General features: G+C 38.8%; 2 protein-coding genes and 1 non-coding gene across 4 annotated transcripts in view; 1 reads left to right on the top strand and 2 right to left on the bottom strand.

Annotated features, from left to right (window-relative positions):
• IKBIP (IKBKB interacting protein) overlaps positions 1-3,302 on the top strand; it is a 31,201-nt gene extending 27,899 nt beyond the window's left edge. Inside the window, exon 3 of the mRNA XM_074267179.1 lies at positions 106-3,302. Within this exon, the coding sequence (XP_074123280.1) occupies positions 106-861 (756 nt within the window). The 3' untranslated portion in view covers positions 862-3,302. The remainder of the gene's footprint in view (positions 1-105) is intronic.
• Positions 3,303-10,083: 6,781 nt separating this feature from the next.
• Positions 10,084-17,962, bottom strand: SLC25A3 (solute carrier family 25 member 3). 2 transcript variants are annotated; one of them, XM_074267182.1, is made up of 8 exons: positions 17,337-17,962; positions 16,978-17,135; positions 14,589-14,710; positions 13,220-13,399; positions 12,474-12,655; positions 11,355-11,527; positions 10,510-10,620; positions 10,084-10,423 (listed from the first exon to the last, which is right to left on the bottom strand). In XM_074267182.1, exons 2-8 carry the CDS (start codon positions 17,129-17,131, stop codon positions 10,263-10,265), a joined length of 1,083 nt encoding a protein of 360 aa, XP_074123283.1. In that variant the 5' UTR covers positions 17,132-17,135; positions 17,337-17,962; the 3' UTR covers positions 10,084-10,262. The 2 variants fall into 2 exon arrangements, with proteins under 2 accessions (XP_074123283.1, XP_074123282.1); XM_074267181.1 differs by lacking the exon at positions 14,589-14,710 and adding an exon at positions 14,884-15,008 and having other exon boundaries at positions 17,337-17,961.
• LOC141545256 (small nucleolar RNA SNORA53) lies at positions 11,591-11,830 on the bottom strand. Its single transcript, XR_012482942.1, has one exon. It is a non-coding gene; the product is annotated as a small nucleolar RNA SNORA53 (small nucleolar RNA).
• Positions 17,963-19,560: the final 1,598 nt, after the last annotated feature.

Here is a 19,560-nt window from a genome sequence, read left to right as displayed (position 1 = left end):
TTGGCAAAGGAAAAAGCTGCAGAAAAAAAATAATAACAACTTTAAATTGAGTTCAAATGTTGGGTTTATCATTTGTAATCCTTGTTGTATTTTATTTTCCTATAGTGTCAGAAGTCTGAAGCTATGATAAAACAGTTGAAGGATTTTCAGATCATTGCTCATCTAAAACGTCTTCAGGAAGATGTTTATAACTTGAAAACTTGGTCCAACAGGATAACTGAGAAAAGGGATAAATTGAACAACAACATGACAGTTCTTTATCAAGCAGTTACAAACACAGACCAGAGTACAAGTTTCCTGGCAAAAGAGGTTTCCCTCAAGATTACAGCTGTCAAAACCGATATAAGGCGTATTTCAGGGTTAGTAACTGATGTAACTTCATTAACAGAATCTGTACAAGACCTGGAAAGCAAATTAGAAAAAGCAGAACAAAGTACAATCAAAAACATAGGTGATCTTCTTTCCAGTAGCATTGACAGAACAGCAAAACTAAGGAGTTTAGCATCTGAAAATTCAGAAAGAATTCAGGTTGCTAGGAAGATGCTTTCTGAACTAAAGAGTGATTTTACCAAGCATTCAGATAGACTTTTAAACTTAGAAAGTGACAGGGCTAAAATTCTGAAGACAGTGAATTTTGCTAATGATTTGAAGCCTAAGGTTTATAACCTCAAAAAGGATTTTTCTCGTTTGGAACCAATGATAAATGATTTAACCTTACGAATTGGGAGATTAGTTGCTGATTTATTACAAAGAGAAAAAGAAATTGCTTTCTTAAATGAAAAAATATCTAATTTAACTATAGTTCAAACTGAGATTAAGGATGTAAAAGAGGAAATAACCAAAATTTCAGATATAAATTAATCCAGGGGTTTTTAATCTGTTTTGTGTCATGTTTTTAAATGCATAAAGTACATAAGACTGCAAAAGAAACCAACTATACTGAAATTTTAAAAAATAACAATAATAATTCACATAACCCTGATTAAGAATATCTGAATTAATCAGGTTTTTTGATTAAATTGCCTAAATTGGAAGAAAAAAAAAACTGAAAATGGAACATCATATTGCAAACTGATTTTAAAAAAGGAATTTAAATTTAATACTTAAAATCTTGGAAGCTTTTGAATTTTCGTGTATTTGATAAAATGTGTCGTAAAATAAAGGTGTTTTTAGTGAGCTTGTGTAACAGTTGAGTATTTCAGTTTTTCAGCAAGTAAGCATGTACTCTCATGTTTCTATACAGATGTCAAAATGTTATTGGGAGACTAGTAACTTCTGACAGAATTCAGTCTCTGGCATGAGTCTCCCCATTGCCAGCTTTATTACATGATCTGCCCCCTTCAGATCCATTGTTTTACTCAGTTCTCAGAGCCATAGCTTTTTATACATTTGTTACGTATAACTAGCTAATTATAACCAGGATTCATTTTCAAATTATCAATCAATTAACAGGCCCTCAGAGAACTTGATAATTTGAGTTGATTTAGAGATGTACATAGATAGCTATACAGAAGATATAAATGCAGGAAATGAAGGTGGGTGATCATGACAATTTTCATGTTGAAAACTATCACAAAAGCATTATTTATTCGTGTGTGTAATAAGGTACAACATGTTTTTGCCTCCTATTAAAGACTCAAGATTTAGATATCTTGATTGAAATAGTCTGCTGGTTGTAAAATTATGTGGTTGTGGTTGTGAAAACTTAGTTCTGTAGGCTGGTCTATAAAACTGGAATTATTTAATCCTCAGAGTGGACTACTACCAGAAAGAGTGTCTACTGACTTAAAAGCCAAACCTCCATTTCTGGAATTCTATAAGAATTATGTCCTAGAGAGAAATTACCATGTGAGATCTTAAAGGTCAGATCTTGGGGTCATACTCTGACTCTCATATTGACAAGCTGTGTTATGTGACCATGGGTAAGTCACTTCAACCTCCATTTGGGAGGAAGGGGAAAAATATTTGCCTTACCTGCCTCCCAGGATCATTGGGAGGGAAGCTTGTATGTCCCGTAAGAGTCACCTTTTGGATCTTTGCTGTGAATGACACCTCAAAATCTGTGAGGATTGTAGACACAAATAGATAGAAGTAATCACTCATCACTATCAGGTTAGCTCTTTAGTTGGACAATTATTATTCATACTTGAAGAATCACAAAGCTTCTAAGCCAAACAACAATAAAGCCAATGGCTTCCCTGAAACCCCAGGGAATTTACTCACCAGGAAATGCCAGGTCTTCACAATCAGTAAGACATCCTACTGAAGACTGTGATTTCTTGTGTCTTAAATGTCACCATTTTTTAAAATAGCAAGAACTCACACCCATAGAGTTCTTTTAAGGTTGGTAAAACATTTCCCCCACCGTCCTGTGAATTAAGAGAGTGCAGATGAGGAAATTGAGGCTCAGATAAATGAACCGATTTGCCCATGATCACATAACTTGTCAGTTTTGGAGCTTGAATTTTAAACCCAGCTCTCCTTGAGCATGCCCTTTCCCCTGCTCCACACTGACTATCCAGAAGAAAAGATGATGTGAATGATAGTGTCACAACCCCTTTTAATCATAAAAAATAATAATAATAATAATAATTCAACTGATCTAGGAATAGGTTAGAGTCATCAGGGCAGGAAAAGGGAAAAGGATACCATCTCCCTTCTTGCTTCTACCCTTTGCTGTAAGTGAGTGTCACAAAAAAAACATCACAAAAGAGACAGGCAGGTCCAAGTCTCCTTAAACTCTCTTATAGAGTACAGATGGGTGAAGTACCTCACTGACTTGAAGTCAAACATTTTTGACAACCCTCCCTCCACCCAGTCAGAAGTCCTTTTGTCTTCTCAACAAGGAAATGGAGAGTATGTTCAGCTCCATAAGGGGCATCTCAGTCTAGTACAGCAAGGATCATACCTGATTTCCTGATCACTTCTAAATCTCCAGCAGGGGTTACCATGCACTGGCCCCTTACTGAATAACAGTAAAACTGTAATTGAAGCATTTGAATGCATTTTGAAAAATTTATTGAAGCCTTTTCAAGAAGTTTTGGGATTATGTTTAAAACAATGTGAAATATAATTTGTCATTTTTGTGCCATCCTACTTGAGGCATGAATAATATGTCAGATTCAAGCTATGTCCAAAAGTTTTTGGTTTTTGAACGCTTCAGATCTCATTGTTATATGTGGGAATTTGTTTTGCTTGACTGTACCTGTTTGTAATGAGTTTTGTTTTTCTGGCCTTCCTGATTGGAAGAAAAGAAGGCAGTTCTTTGTTCAAAAATAAAATAAAACTTAATTTTAAAAAAAGGTAGAGAATTTTTTTTAAGATTGCATTGTTTTTCTTGGTCTCTCAGATAATGATTATAATTAGGAAGGAAAGAGGAAAAGTCATGACAGGATTGCTAGAATACAAATCAGGGAATTTTTGTAGACATGGATCTGGATTTCAGCAAGACATTTATTAAGAGTTTTATATATATATATATATAAAATTATAGAGAATTCAGGATTTCTGGTCAATAATAGTCAAGGCAGTTTGCAATGAAATGAAATGACTGCTCTTTGAAAAAAGTACTTTCAATGTAGTGCTGGGGGATGGCCATTACTTATCAAGAGATAAAAGTGGATAAGGAAGTAAAGGCAAAAGATATAAACAACTTTTATAAGAAACTTGGGGAGATAAGAAGAGATAGGAGCATAATGGGCTAGAAGAATATAGATCAAGGGAGATATTGCCAAAAAAAAAAAAAAATTGGGAAAGCCTCACTGGATGGGAGAGCTATTGAAGATAAAGAAAGGTAAAGTGCTTCTAAAGGAGGCATGAGCTAGACATACTGAGCAAGAGGGATAAGTGCTTTTTACAACTACTTGTCTGTGGTAGTCATACTTTGAATGTAAGATTCTGATTTTCTTGCATTTTTCTAAATTTATTGATTATCTGGACACTTTCTAGCAAACATTCAAAGAGCAAACCATCCACAAAATTATTTCTCTTCAAACAGTTAATCAGTTTTTAATAATAAGGGATAACATGTCCTTTAATTTTAGGAGAATGGTACTAAAACTAAACACTGGATTGACCAGAGTTTTCTTGATCTTTACTGTTGACTTTATATTGTCATCATTCTATAATTAGGATCTGTTTTTTTCTACTGCATTAATTCATGCAAAACTTCTTGTTTCTCTAAATTTTTCATATCAGTCATTCATTCCTTTCATTAATTCCTTTCTTATATTTAAAAAGAAACTAATTACAGATTCAGTCAATAAGTGTAAGACACATTTCCTCAAATAAAAGTTTCATCATCTGGAACTCTTTCAGGAAATAGTCATTCCGAATTATTATAAATTGAACAAAAATGTATTAAGCATTTAGGAAACTTTGATTTTGGAGGTTCAAAGACAAAAAAAGAAACTCCATTCAGTTCTTCATCCCAAGGACCACATATTCTAATAGGGAATATTGAAGGTATACAATGATCAGGTTATAATTCTACAATATACTGAGTATAAGCCAATCTAGAGTGATTATATCATTATATCAAACTAGAGTCATTATATCATTATATATGAACTAGAGAACCATTATCTTATCAATTCCACTGAGATAACACCTTGTTTCAAGTATACTTCTCCAGATTTGAAAAGGGAAGGCATACAAATAATTTCAGGGATATTGGAAAGTTTCTAGAAAGAACTAAATAAATAAGCCCTGACTAAGAAATGGATTCTGAGAAGTCATGATGAAGAGACAGTGCATTCTAGGCCTAGGACATAGCATTATGAGTTCAGAGAATGCCTAATACTCTTAATTGGAAGAAATATAGATTTTATATATAAAAGAGACAGGTATAGCACATGTAGTCTCTGAGGATCTTTATACCAGTGTCCCCATTTGCACTGATGAATTATCTCCTCAAAGCTCCAGGGATAATTGATGGATTCTGGGCACGCTTGTGATTCTCCACCCAGTGTACTTCCCACTATGATTATTATCCATTAATATCAATGTCAGCCAGACAGACTTGGTTTTTTGAAAGTGATATTAAAGTAATAAAGAACAATTAGGATAAACATCCCCCAAAGGTCTATGATACTCTCCCACAAGTACATATGGAGTCCAGAGGAAAAGGTTTGTTAAAGCTCCTAAAAATCTACAGGTAAGCAAAGTAAGCAATAGTGTAGTTTCTTTGCTGCTTTCTTAGTAGTGTGATTGTCTTTAGCTGTTATTGAAGTCACTGTCATTGATAAAGGGATGCTGATAGGACCCTGCTGGAAGGAAGGGAGGAGAAGATCCAGGTGCTTGATTTCTTTCATCTCCCGTCACCCCCACCCTCAAATAAAGCTCAGCGATTTGATTGCACCCCCTTTCTTGGGGTGCCCTCTGGATCAGTAGTGGCCATCGGATGATCTTTAACAGTATGCTCAAGTCTTTCAGCCAACCCAAACAGGCATCCTTTTGAACCAAATATGAAGGCTATTTTCACATCTATTGAACCATCAAGATGAGCTCTCACTTGAGAAATGTCTCAATGTCAAAGTCAAATGACTTTGAATGGAATGGAGTAATTGTCTAGGTTTCAGCTTCTTATGTGACCCCATAAGGGGGTTTAATAACTGAATATGGAGGTCATGAAGTTATGATTTATTATAGTATATGTTTGATTTGTTGTACATCTATCTCCCATCCCCACTCTAAGTGCCTTGCTACCCCAGCCAGACTGACTGGCCCGCTCTGGTGGTAGGTGTTATGCACTTATTAGAGATGGCCAATCCTCTCCCCACTTGAGCCATTTATAATGGCCATGAAAACTGGGCTCCTGCGGATTTTCTAACTCTTAGACTGTAGAGAACTGGAAATCTGGAGTATACTTGAAACAAGGTGTTAACTCAGTGGAATTGATAAGATAATGGTTCTCTAGTTCATATATAATGATATAAGGACTCTAGTTTGATATAATGATATAACCACTCTAGATTGGCTTATACTCAGTATATTGTAGAATTATAATAGGGTATTTAACCTGGGGACAAAGTCAGACTCAGACGGAGACTGGTTGAGACTGTCAGACTGTCAGACTGCTGGAGGAGACTATGACAGACACAGATTGTGTAAGAGACAATAAAGACTTTGGACTCTATTCTCGTCCATTCTCATGGTGTCTATCCAAGGCCCATCTGGAGGACCTCCAGAAAGCTAGCCCGGACATTACATTAGACTACAAATATATCAATGCAGCTGGGTACCTTCTAACTATAAACTTTGATGTAGGGGTATTTTATCTTGGTCGATCAGAAACCTTTTTCTTTACTTCTCATTTCTCCCTACTTTGTTTCAGATAAAAAGACTAATAAGACTTCAGATGTCCAAAAATATAAACTGATTATACAATATAATCAATTGAAAAGCATTTATGGGTCACTTGGTATACAAAGAAGGGTGACATAGTTCTTGCCTTCAAAAGAGGTAAATCAGTCTCATTACAGCAACATTATATAACTTGCTCATACCATTTATTGCTTTTCCCCTGCCAGGGATCTGGAATGGCCTGGAGGGGAACCATCAAAAAAAAAATCTAAGGTAGGAACAGAATCTCTACCTTAGTGAAATCATCTACCTTTTGAGATGTGGAATGTCGATTTTGAAAGGTGCCTAAAACAGAATCATATATCACATGCCGATTCCCATTTGGCCCTGTATGCCATAGTTCTCAACAAGTGTTCACTGCCTAAATCTGGACTGAAAGGTCAAATCTAAAATCATCACTGTCACATACCAAGTTTCTTCAGATGTGGTCCCAAAAGACATGTGTTGTGATTAAATTTTATAGTCTTTTAAATACTAATAAGTAAGGGTAAAAAAAATCTTAAGTGCATCACTTAAGTCATAGTAACAAAGCTTTTATAGGCTCAACTCAAGTAGTGATTTTCTTTGAAACAAATCTGTTATTTCCTTGGGAACTTCTAGTTAGGAAAGTATCTACTCTGAAACTTGTAGTCTTAGTAACTTATTTAGATCACAGAAAGGTGAAGTAATTTTCCATGGCAAAACTGGTACTTGAACCCAGTTCTTACTAATTATCCATTATGAAACTACCTAGTAAATTAGGAAGGACAGCTACATGATGCCCTGGGCTGGGAATTGGGAATATTTATTCATGAGTTCAAATCCAGCCTCAGTCTCTTACTAGCTGTTGTCAAGTTGTTTCACCTTGTGTCTCAGTTTCCTCATCTGTAAAATGATCTGAAAAATAGTAAACCACTTAAAAATCTTTGCCAAGAAAACTCCAAATGGGCCCATGAACACTGGGACACAAATTGAGGAAGGGACACAACAAAGTATTAGAATAACAAGTTAGCAAAAATTGTACATTTCTTCAAGAATTTTCAAATTACTATGGAGATTGCCATGTAAAGTTTTTACAAGCAATGGGCTCAAACACTACATATGATCATCTCAATTTAAATTCTGAGTATGTTTTTGTAACTAGATTAAAATGCTAACAAGACATAATTTAAAATTAAGAATCCTACAAACCTCAAAAGTATTTTATATGGAGGCTAAAAGTAATTTCAACTTGGATTACCTTTATCTTAACCTTCAAAACCAACCAGAATCCTCATCAGTACAATAAGCTTAAAGGGAAAAGCTAGAAACTAAAGATGTTTTAGTAATTCATTCCCATTCAAGCTATCTAATGAATTCTTATTTGTAAAGGTGATTTATTTTGACACTATTTTATTCTAAATTGAGTTAAGAGCCTGAAAGATTTCTGAAGTATCAGAAATCATGCGATACTAAAAATTTCATGTTTATAGATGGAAAAATAACGTGCCTAAAGTCACTGGCAAAAATAGCAAGGCCAAGGAGTCAAAATGTTCTCTTGGCAATATATTCAGATTTCCTCCCACAATGTGATTTCTGCCTCCTGAGTTAAATGTTAGCATGTGTCATAAGACAATAAACTCAGATCAGTAACAACTATTCTTTAATCCCAATAAAGTAGAATTACCCATATTGACTTAACTCTGATTCATTTAGTTAAGAACAAAGAACTTCTTTGGGCTTATGCCCTCTTCCTGGGCCTTTATACAGGATAGCAATTATTTCTGTGTTCATAGGTGCCAACAGGTCAAATTCTACTCTTTTGGGTAACATTAAATCATACACACATTCTCTTACAAGTTCCACAAAAACAGCACTGCCAAAAATCATGCTAAAAATCAGGATTATAAATCAGATGTTCTTGGGACCTACAGTTTAATCCAGTGAAAACTCAAGATTTGTTCACTCTCCTTTAGGATGAAAAAGGGACAAGCAGAAAGATGCAAGGCCTTGGTCTTGCTTCCAACCAGGAATTAATTATCATTATAGTACATGGGTTTTAAGTGGCAAATCACTAATTCTGTTAGGGCTTTAGGCCATTTTTTTTTTTATTGTATTGTATTTTTATTTTTAAAACACATTGCTTTATAAATCATGTTGGGAGAAAAATCAGAGCAAAAAGTAAAAACCAGGATTAAAAGAAAAAAGAAGTGGACATAGCATGTGTTGATTTACATTCAGGTCTCTTAGATCTCTGTTTCTAGATGCAGATGGCTATTGGGATTGCTTTGAATCACAAACACTGAGAACCAAGTCTTTCATAGTTGATTAACGCATTCCTGCTGTTATTGTACAATGTATTTCTGGTTCTGCTTGTTTTGTTCAGCATTAGTTCATGTAAATCTTTCCAGGTCTTTCTAAAATCAGCTTGTTCATTTTTTTTTATTTTTGGAACAATAACATCCCATTACCACTATATACCACAACTTATTCAGCCATTCTCTAATTGGAACAGAATTGATGGGCATCCACTCAGTGTCTAGTTGTTTTGGCATGAGATCAAGTTGTTGAGTTTCTCTGATCAAGAGGGACTTAGATTATTTTTAAACTATAAGTGGCTTTGATTTCATGTGAAAATTTGAACAATTTTCACAATTTTGTCTCTAGGCAACTCTTAAAACGAAGTTGCAGAAGCTTAATATGAACTGATGGGCAGTTAGATGGTTCAGTGGCTACATACAGCTTGGATCTGGAGTCTGGAATACAGACATCTTCCTCGGTTCTAATCTGATTTCACTTACTAGTTAATGTGACTCTGGGTAAAGTCACAACCTAAATCCAAATGAGGTTACAAAGAAGCAGGCAAAACTGAAAAGGAAAACGACAGTAGTGGAGGAGCTATACAATTACTGGTGAAGCTATGAACTGGTCATCCTGGGCAGCTCTTCATTTAACTGTCCATCTACACCCTTTGATCCAGGAATACCCAAAAGTTTTATAAGTGCCAAGACATAGAAGGGAAAAGGACTTGTATGCACAAAAATTCTAACAATTGTTAGGAAATTAGAAACAAACTCCAACTAGGGATATGCTTGAACAACAAATACAATTGAAACATTGCGCAAGAAATGACAAAAGCAGGGTGGCTAGGTGGCACAGTGGGTAGAACATAGCCCTGAAGTCAGGAAGACCCGAGTTCAAATCTGCCCTCAGACATTTAACACTTCCTAGCTGGGCAAGTCACTTAACCCCAATTGCCTAAAAAAAAAAAAAAAAAAAAAAAGACAAAAGGGATTAGAATTCAGAAACTTTTAGCGATTAATGCACAGTATGGGAAACAAAAATGTTTTTATGTGGTGAAAAAAATAATTTAAAGACTGATCCACAATGATGAGATTGGGAATAAAATATGCTCAGGGCCTATCAAAAAGGTAGAGGGGCAATATATCTCCATTTTCTGACATGGCAATGAATGGAATTTGTTTTGACTGCTTTTTTACAAGGGTTTCCCCCTCCCCCCCAAGGTGGAGAATGCAAAATAAAGACTGGAGCATTTAAAAAAATGTTTAACAGGAGATAGATAAGGAGAATAGCTTTGAAAACTAATGTGTAAGAAATCCAAGCTTTGTAAGATCAATGTGGGGTTTCATACACAATCCCATTTCTGTCTATAACAATTCAGAATATTAAAAAAAAAAATACAAGTTAAATGTGTCATTCATTTCAAATAAAAATAAAAATCAGATCCCCAAAAGGCAAGACTCATGAATAGTTGGTTTATTGCAACAATTACATTTTGAAACCCTTGATTCAGGCAAGGGCACAACTGATAATTACATCAGGAATAGACGGTCTACACAGTCAAATATATAAAAGTTTCTTTTATATTTGCTCAACACTGATCAGCAAGCAGATTCAGTCCATAGTTAGTTTTGATTCATCTACTGTGTCAACCCAAGCTTCTTCTTCAGAGACTCTGGCATTTCAGGTGGAGGAGGACGGGGAAGTCTGAAGTAGACTTTCACGGAGTCATAGATGAACCACTGTAGTGCAGTCAGGGTACCAATCATGATGATACGGGCAAAGAGCCCTTTCCATACACCTAGTAAAAACGATACAGAAAGTACATTGAAATGGAGGGGGAAATACAATCCTGTGGAAGAGTTGTCTTAAGAGATAAAATTTTACCTTTGAATCCAAGCCTTTGGAGGACTTGTGACGCTGAGCTGCCCTTCTCCTTGTTCAGCACAGACACCACAGAGTCAGCAGGGTGAGAGACGATGGCACAGAAGACACCAGCTGGAAGAAGAGGACAGTTACTAACTCTGCCAGGGTTTTGGGTCACCTGGCCAACACTGCAGCATGAAGCTCTCTATGCTTTGTATACTGGAAAGGGACAGCTGCTGATTTGTAATTTCTCCACAGAGATTAACAAGCCCGAATCACAAGAGTGTTATCTGGGTGTCAATGATTTTCAAGAATTTGACAAACACTCAAAGACAATTTTTTTAAAAAAGCATTTGTTTCTGGGGGTTCATCAGGCAAAAGAAGGAATGACAGTGAGCTGCCCTAACTGCCTTCACTTGAGAAGAAAGGTGACCTAGCTTGCCTCAAAGTCACACAAAGTAATAAAGGTGACTTTTAAACCAGTTGCCTCTGTCATAACATGAAAAGAATATTGTTTGGAAGAATTAAACTTGGCCAATGACACTGGGATCTAATAATTAAGAAGCTGCCTATCTTTGCCTTGCCAAAAATTCACAAGCACTTACCTATGTTTTATTTGGAATTTTTTCCCACAGTATATATGCATGAGTAATTTTTTATAATATTATCCCTTGTATTCATTTGTCCAAATTATCCCCTCCCTCCATTCCCTCCCCCCGATGACAGGCAATCCCATACATTTTACATGTGTTACAGTAAAACCTAGATACAATATATGTGTGTAAATACCATTTTCTTGTTGCACATTAAGTATTAGATTCCGAAGGTATAAGTAACCTGGGTAGATAGACAGTAGAAGCACTTACCTATGTAACCTGCCACGAATGTCACCACCAGCTGCTCTCCCTTCGTGCACTCATTCCGGGGCTTCGGAACAACATACTTGTACAGGGCCTCGACGGTGCGCTCAAAGCAAGCAAACTTCATCATGGTGTATGGGATTTGTCTCATCCACAAAGGAGCAACGCCCTTGTAGAATCTGTAAGACCCAAGTAGTTAGTGGAACAGAAAACTACATTTTGAAAAGTTTTATTTTGACAAGTCTGTCCGCATACCAGTCAAGTCCTGATAGTTAAAAAATGACAGGCTGCCATTTCTATCAGAACGTATGACTAATATGCAGGTATATTGATCTCACATGCCAATGACTCAAGCACCTTTGACAGTACAACCGGTAAAGTTGCTGGATGCCTCTTGACTGGAACTACAAGAAACGAACGTTAGCAAGCAGAACTCAGAACAAGAGTTGGCATCCACAAAGGTGGATCTAAGGAAGCATGTTGGCTACTCACCTGACCTAAAATAACCGCTTCTGATTTGATTTCAAATATATACATATCCATACACAAAAATGGATGAGCCACCTAAAATGACAACTCAGACTGGTCCAAGTACCAACAAAATAGATTTAGAAATTAACAATTTAAACTTTAAAAGCAGTTAAAAGAGTTTGAGAGTATAAGGAGTCAACAAGCATTCGGTGCCTGCATACTATGTGGGCAGGCACTGTGCATAAATTAATGCAAATAACATCACTTAAATTTCTTTTCTAGTTTATAAGAGCATTATTGCCAATAAATCTCTGAGGCATAGAGTATATTCTGGCTTCCTTTTACAGATAAGCAGACCAGAGCTCAGAAACAAAGGGACTTGAGTTTTCCACTGCTACTGTTTCTTCCAAGTGGCCTCCAATTTGAAACTGAGACTTGGGGCCAAATCTTTCAATCCCAAAAGCTGACCTAAACTGCTGAATTACAATCTCAATTAGAGCCACTTTGTTAGTAGTCAATGTTGTTAACTATTGGCCCAATTTAGAGCGATGGGGAACCGTTATATTTTATGTGCCCAAGATATAGAAAATCACTTGAAAGGATAAAACACTAGAAACCATGCAAACAGATTCCACTTTTAGACTAATCACTTACGCAAAAAGCCCCTCTTCTTTAAACATTTTAGGAGCAGCCTCCCTCAGGGTGTTGGCATAGCCTGGCTGGGTCTGAATTCTGACCTTGGCAGCTTCCATAGGAGCCAGGGCAATATCAGCAAAGAATTCAGCACTGGCTGAGGCAGCTAAATACAGGGATGTACGCCAGAGGTAAGTATTTTCCTGAAACACCAAAATGAGAAATTAACTCCAAGGGAATCCAACTTTTGACTTTCTGTCTCACTTGTTTTCGTAATACTCTTCGTTATCATTTTGAAAACAAGCACAGGGAGAACTTCACTCATAATTACACTTCTGATATGTAAGACATCACAATGCAATGACTTTTTTTTTTTTTTTTTTGCTGAGGCAATTGAGGTTAAGTGACTTGCCCAGAGTCCCACAGCTAATAAGTATTAAGGGTCTGAGACCAGATTTGAACTCAGGTCCTCCTGATTTCAAGGCTGGTGCTATCCACTTGACTTTTAACTTGTCAATTTTCAACTTTCTAAATGTTGGCAGGGAATCAGGGTACACTCTGACATCTTATATTATGGCATAGGTTTTTTTCTGGTTATCCAGGCCAAAGGGCCAAGTTTACTGAAGAAGCAATATGGTGTAGGAACAACTTTTGGATTTCATCATTAACCAGGTTTATGGCCTTGGGCAAAATTACATCTTTAAATTTTAGTTCCTGATTTTGTAAAAATTATGATTCCATGAATGTTTAAAGCTAAAATTATTTACCTCACCAAGAATGTTGCTATACAAGACTTTGAAGACTTCATAAAAACCAAATTTGCAAAGTCCCTGCATAGAGTAGCCAATGAACGTTGGAGCCCATCCTTTAGCCAGACCACGAACACCATCTTCTCTAAGTGTGACGGAGAAACCATTAAAGATGCCCTTGTATTTCTGCGGGTCCACCTTAAAAAAGCCACAAAATAAATTGATTTAACATCTCTAAACACCTCCAACTTCAATCACAAACTACCAACACTTCTGAAGGAAACTTACTTTCACTAATAGCTCACTAAAATATGGACATGCTGTCCTTTTCTAATTTAATTACTACAAAGGATAATGCAGCACTGAGTTCACTATGATACTTAGTCATAAAATACTATAAACATTTTTAAACTGATTAAAAAGCACAAAGTACACTTATAACATATATCCCTATGATTTATATAACAGGATTATCAAAGAAAACTTTTTGATAATACAAATCAAAATGTTAATGTATTTTTAAACACATGCCGGCAAAAATGCAAACAATTTTGAACACGTCAGCAGAGTTCTAAAGTTTAGCTGCTGAGAATATTGTGAACTCAAAATTAGTGAGCAAAAAAGGTTTATTTTTTTAAATGAATGTGCTTCAATTATTAAACACGCCACAAAACACAGATCAGTACGTCACTGAAAAGAATTCACATTCCTTTAGATAACCTCTACAATTATCTAGTACAAAAAGATCTTATCTCACTACTACTTTTAGTGCTAGAATACTTCACCTTCCTCTTACTCCTAATACTTCACCTTTCTCTCTCTTTCTTACTGGTAAGTGGACTTCTAATCCTGTTTGGGATAAATAAATTTTTAATAATTTATTACTTTAATTTTTAATACTTGATCACTTGATTTTTAAAAAATTAAGCATAAAAATCTTATGCACAAATAAGAGACTTTTTAATTAGAAAATATATCCAGAAATCCCATATAATAAAACTGGGGCTACCTAAGGAACACTTTAAATACAGTTAAAACAAGATAATATAGAAGTTGGTAAACTAGACCCAAATGCCTGAAAATTCATTTTAGCTGTTTTGAAAAAAGTGGCAAAAGGATTAGGTAAAAAAGAGAAGGCACCTCCCGAAATTTTTCCTTAAAAAGGACCTGGGAAGATTTCAAACACCTCAGTGGAGGTGAAATTTTTTTAAGACCAAGTAAGAAAAATAACTCTTGACAAAGTTCATCTTGAATTTGAAAAAGTTAATCATGAACATCCAAATAACCAGAATTTTTTTGTTTTCTTTCTTGCTTTTAAAAGCATTTTATGATATTAAAAATCTTGCTGCAAATCCCAAAGCTTTCACAGAGTCAACTAAGTACAAACCTGCATTCTGCATTTCACTAAGTCGAGGGGTACAACAGCAGTGTGTGTCAGGCCACAACTTAAGACCCCACCAACGCCACAGAGTGCATAAAACTTCATGGAGCCATATTCACAACTGTATTCTGCAGCAGAAACAAGACACACCATGCTTTTTAATAGAAAAACTCAGTTACTAGAGAGCCACTTACCTTCTGGCCAATTAGGATTTGCACACAGCTTGTTAGTAGAGGCCCACACTCGCCACTCTCATAGTCATGCAGCAAGGATGGACTGGCGTCCAACATGCCAAACCAACCTGCATTCTGCATTTAACCAGATCTAGGGGAACCACTGCTGTGTGCGTTGTGCCACAGCTAATAATTCCTCCGAGGCCACAAAGGACAAAGAATCTGCCAGATCCATATTCGCAGCTATATTGCTCTGTTTTCATTTAAAGAAAAAAAAATCAATTTTTTCCTCTAAACATCACAACATTACAAGTGATAGAAAAATATTTCTACAGACTAATAATTGACCAATCTGCTACACTTATGTAAATTAAGTCTTTGCCTCAATTTACAATTCAGTGATTAAGATTATCTATTTGACATGCAAAGTTAGCAATAAAGCTAACAGTAATCAATTCTTAAATACAGGCAAAGCCAACTTTACAATTCTCAAAGAGATAACTAGGGAAGTCTAAGATATACATCAATTCCCAAAGAAAAGAGGAAGCAAAGTGGTTTGTGTCTAGCACAAAAGATGCTTCACCCTAGTGAATACCAATACTTCCCAGTCCTTTTACATATTTAAGTAAATGCACCTAGATAGGCCTATCTAGGGGGGAAAATAAAAGCAGAAAAGGAGAGGATGAAAGGAAAAGAAGCCCAGCAGTTACAGATCCACTCCAGGGGGCTAGTTGTCCCTGCAGGTTTAAGGTTGTCACAGAAACTCTATAGGGATTTAAAACACATGATCAAGTCCAACATCCATTATGACAAAGGGGTAGGACTAATTATTTTTTCTACAAGATAACTACTTTCTTACTAAATGATTCCAGGCTCAGAATAAATCTTCACTTGTCGTCAGATAAATTAACAAAGGCGGAACAACCCATAGGTTAGCTTTACTTAACTGCACTTAAATGTTTCCCCCATGAGACTATGAGGCTACTTGAGAACAGAGACGGTATTTGGCCTCTTCTTTTATCCCAGCTTAGCACAATGCCTGGCACAGAACACTTAATAAAAGCCTAAGGGCTACCACAGCCTCAAACACCTATCAGCCTTAGTTACTGGGACAAAATGCCAGGTTGAGAAGCTTCCCTATTCAAAGGCAGAACCAGTGCTAGACTTAAATGGTCCAGGACTTTCTCAAGGTCACACAGTAGATCAATGTCAGGTAGGATGACAAGCTCAAGGCCAATTCAGAGCCACTATTGACTTACAATGCCTGACATAATTAAACTAAAAGTTCCAAGGAATGGGGTTATTACTCAGAAATCACAGCAATTGGAGAAAAAAAAAAAAAAAAACTTACATGGCTATTATTCAGCTATTAGTTGTGTGAAGTTTATTGATTACTTATATAAGATGCACCCCATCAATACTACCCTGTCCTATTGTATTCATGCCTGTGGAGGTGGATTATTCCCATCTTACAAATGAGGAAACTGAGGCAGAAGTTAGGTGACTTGACCAGGGTCACAGCCAGTAAGTATCAGAGATGGATATGAACCCAGATCTTCCAGGTTGCAAGTTGAGAGCCCTATCCACTGCATTCCACTCATATGTTCAAAGTCTATCAAGCGTAAAGGATTTGCATTTGTGTAGGTGGGAGAAGGTACTGAGAAAAATACTTAAAAACATACAGCAGCTCCCGGGGGAGGTTCTGGGGAGCTGAAGGCGCCCTTGAGGCCTTGCTGTTAAGGCCCGAGGTGGAGCCAGGGGATTTCCCCATCAGGCTCCCCAGGTGACCTTGCACCAAATCCTCTGCTCCAGAAGGCCTTTCTCAGCTCCTTGTAGGCAGGCCCCCTCCGGAGGGAGCACAGCCCCTGTAAAAACGGAGCTGAGAGCAGCGCCCTCTCTGGGCCTCAGCCTCAATTTCCTCCTAGGCTAGAACTCTTAGGTTTTAAGTCAACGATCTCGGAGCACCGTCACACATCCCCACTCCGAGCCTGGAAGCTCCCCTGTCTCAGTTTCCTCTTTTGTCAAATACCGGGGCTGGGGCTACTAGGATTTTGAGTCCCCGGGTCAAACCCGGCCTCAGGGCCTTAGTCTGTAAAGGGCAGGGGTTGGGCCAGCGGGTCGCAGAGTCCCCTCCGGGCCCGAGGATGAGGTCCTCCCAGTCTCCCGGGCGGGCGCGGCCCGATGACCTCCCCAAGGTCACCGGGCCGGGCCGGGCGTCTCACCTTCCACGGCGGCGGCGGCCAGGCTGCGCGGGCGAGGGCGGCGGGACGTGCCCAAAGGCCCCGCGGGACTGGGGTCGGCTTCATATTGCACGAGTTGCAAGTGCGGCGCGTGGAAGGGGTTGGAACGCGCCAGATGCGCCACGGACGAGTACATCCTCCTGCGGGAACAAGGCCGGAGAGACCGCGCTGACTGACGGAAGCCGACAAGGGCCCAGCCAATGTCACCCAGGCCGCGACGCGCGCGCCCCGCGCGGCCACCCGCACCACCCCCACGGGCCTCCCGCACCCCATGGCTCGCGCCTGGAGTCAAAGACTCAAGCCGGCCAGCCCGGGCCTCCCCTGCGGCACCGCCCGCTTACCTAAGATGGCGGAGACGCGAATATCCGTCCGCTCCGGCAGGCTGCGGCTCACAGAGAACGAACGTCCTCCCCTTCCTAAAGTCAGTGCCCTCCGTCCGGCGTCACCGTGACGCAGGCCTCGACATCACCGCGCCGCGAGCCCGCCGATTGGCGAAATACGACTCCGTAGGTCAAAACGTCAGCGCGTGGCCTCGCCCCGCCCCGAGGGATGCCCGCCCCTGGCGCTAGAGACCTTGCTTTTTGCGCAGGCGCGTCCTAGAATATCTTTAAGTTACGCGGAAGCCCGCCGGCCGGTTTAAGTCTTTGCCCTCTGAGCCCGGAGTGCCGGAGTTGACCGGTCTGACGGACTCCGACTCCTGACAACACACAATTTACATCTAGGGGAAAGGTCGTCCCTGAACTATATCTTTACTTCCTTTCTTAGATAAACTGTTTTTTTCACTTTCTCCGGACGACGCAATTAGATTATTTTGTAACTGATCAAAAATGCCACCTCTTCCTCACCACCTCCCCCTCCCGCGCTTCCAGGGGCCCCGCCCCCAGCCAGCCCTCTGCCTCCCTCCCCAGAGCAGGACAGAGACTTAGCCGCTCCGAGGCAAGTTACGGACCGTACCCCGTCCTATGCAAGCCCTTGTCCTTCCCGCTGCCGAGGCAATCTTCGTAAAGCGCAAATCCGACCGCGTTTATTCTCCTGCTCCAAAACCTTCAGGGGCTCCCATTTGCCTGCGTGAAGGATTAAAAATACACATTTTTTAGTACGGGACTTCAACCCTGTCACCACCACCAGTCTTCCACGGAGCTTTCCAACCTTTATAATACTCTAAAAAAATAAAAAAATAAAAAAACGAGATAGCACGTAGAGGGGCGAATTCCTTACTTCAAAATCAGTATCCACGCTGGACATTTAAGCGACCCTGAGGCAAATCACAATGCCACAATGTCTAGTCTGCCTCGGTTTCCTCTCCTGCATACCACCACCCACCTCTCAGGCGGTATGAAATATTTGTAAAGCACTTTGTGATTTTTTTTGCTGAGGCTGGGGTTAAGTGACTTGCCCAGGGTCACACAGCTAGGAAGTGTGAAGTGTCTGAGACCAGATTTGAACTCGGGTCCTGCTGAATTCAGGGCTGGTGCTCTATCCACTGCGCCACCTAGCTGACACCCCACCCCCAACTTTGTGAATCTTAAAGCTTACATTCATCCTTTATTATGACAGTAACAACAATAGTCATAGTAATACAAACAATGTGCTGTTCTTGGAATATCAATTCCTTGTGAATAGGGCTTGTTTCATTCGCAGTAATTGTACCCAAGAGGAAGTTCAGTGATGCAATGGTTAGAATGCTGAACAGCCCCCAGCCCAGTCCAGGGATACAGTAGGGGAGGTGCCTAATAAATGCTAGATGACTTATGTGGAATTGTGGAATTTGAACCTAGTTTCAACCGGCTGCCCCAAGCCTTCATCAGCTGCGTTCAGCTATAAAAAGTAGGTAACGATGGCACCTCCTTCATCCTGGAGGTTGCCGTGAGGATCAATGAGACAACATTTCAGGTGGAGCTTTGCCAGTTTTTATCCCCAGAGGCTGGTAATACAGGACTTGATGGATGCTTGTGATTGCTTGATTTGGAATCAGCTTCAAATCTTACTCTGACAAAGTCAACAATGTGACTTTTTTGGCAATTTCCTTACCCTCCAAAGGGTTTAGTTTTCTCCTCCTTGAAATCAGGGTATTGAACCTTCGGAATCTAATACTTAACGTGCAACAAGAAAATTGGATTTACACACATATATTGTATCTGGGTTATATTGTAACACATGTAAAATGTATGGGATTGCCTGTCATCTAGGGGAGGGAGTGGAGGGAGGGAGGGGAAAATTTGGAAAAATGAATACAAGGGATAATATTATTAAAAAAATTACTCATGCATATATACTGTCAAAAAAAATTATAAATAAAATTAAAAAAACAATCAGGGTATTGAACTAGCTGGTCTCTAGGATCTGTTTCTATGGTATTATGAACTGGATATTCCCGAAGGAAGGGGCTAGATTCCATTTCCCAGGTTTGAGGCTCCATCTCCAGCCATCCTGTATTTCTCTAAACCATTCACCCCGCCTTGAATGCCCATTCCCACTTCATAGGCTCATCTTAGGGTCCTTTTCTTCCTTCAAAGATCAGCCAAGATAAACTGCTTCTTCCATGAAGACTTCCCAGATATCCCT

Source organism: Sminthopsis crassicaudata, chromosome 5 (assembly GCF_048593235.1).
Source record: "Sminthopsis crassicaudata isolate SCR6 chromosome 5, ASM4859323v1, whole genome shotgun sequence".
Classification (NCBI taxonomy): Eukaryota; Metazoa; Chordata; class Mammalia; order Dasyuromorphia; family Dasyuridae; genus Sminthopsis; species Sminthopsis crassicaudata.
This window is presented reverse-complemented; position numbering and strand designations above follow the sequence as displayed.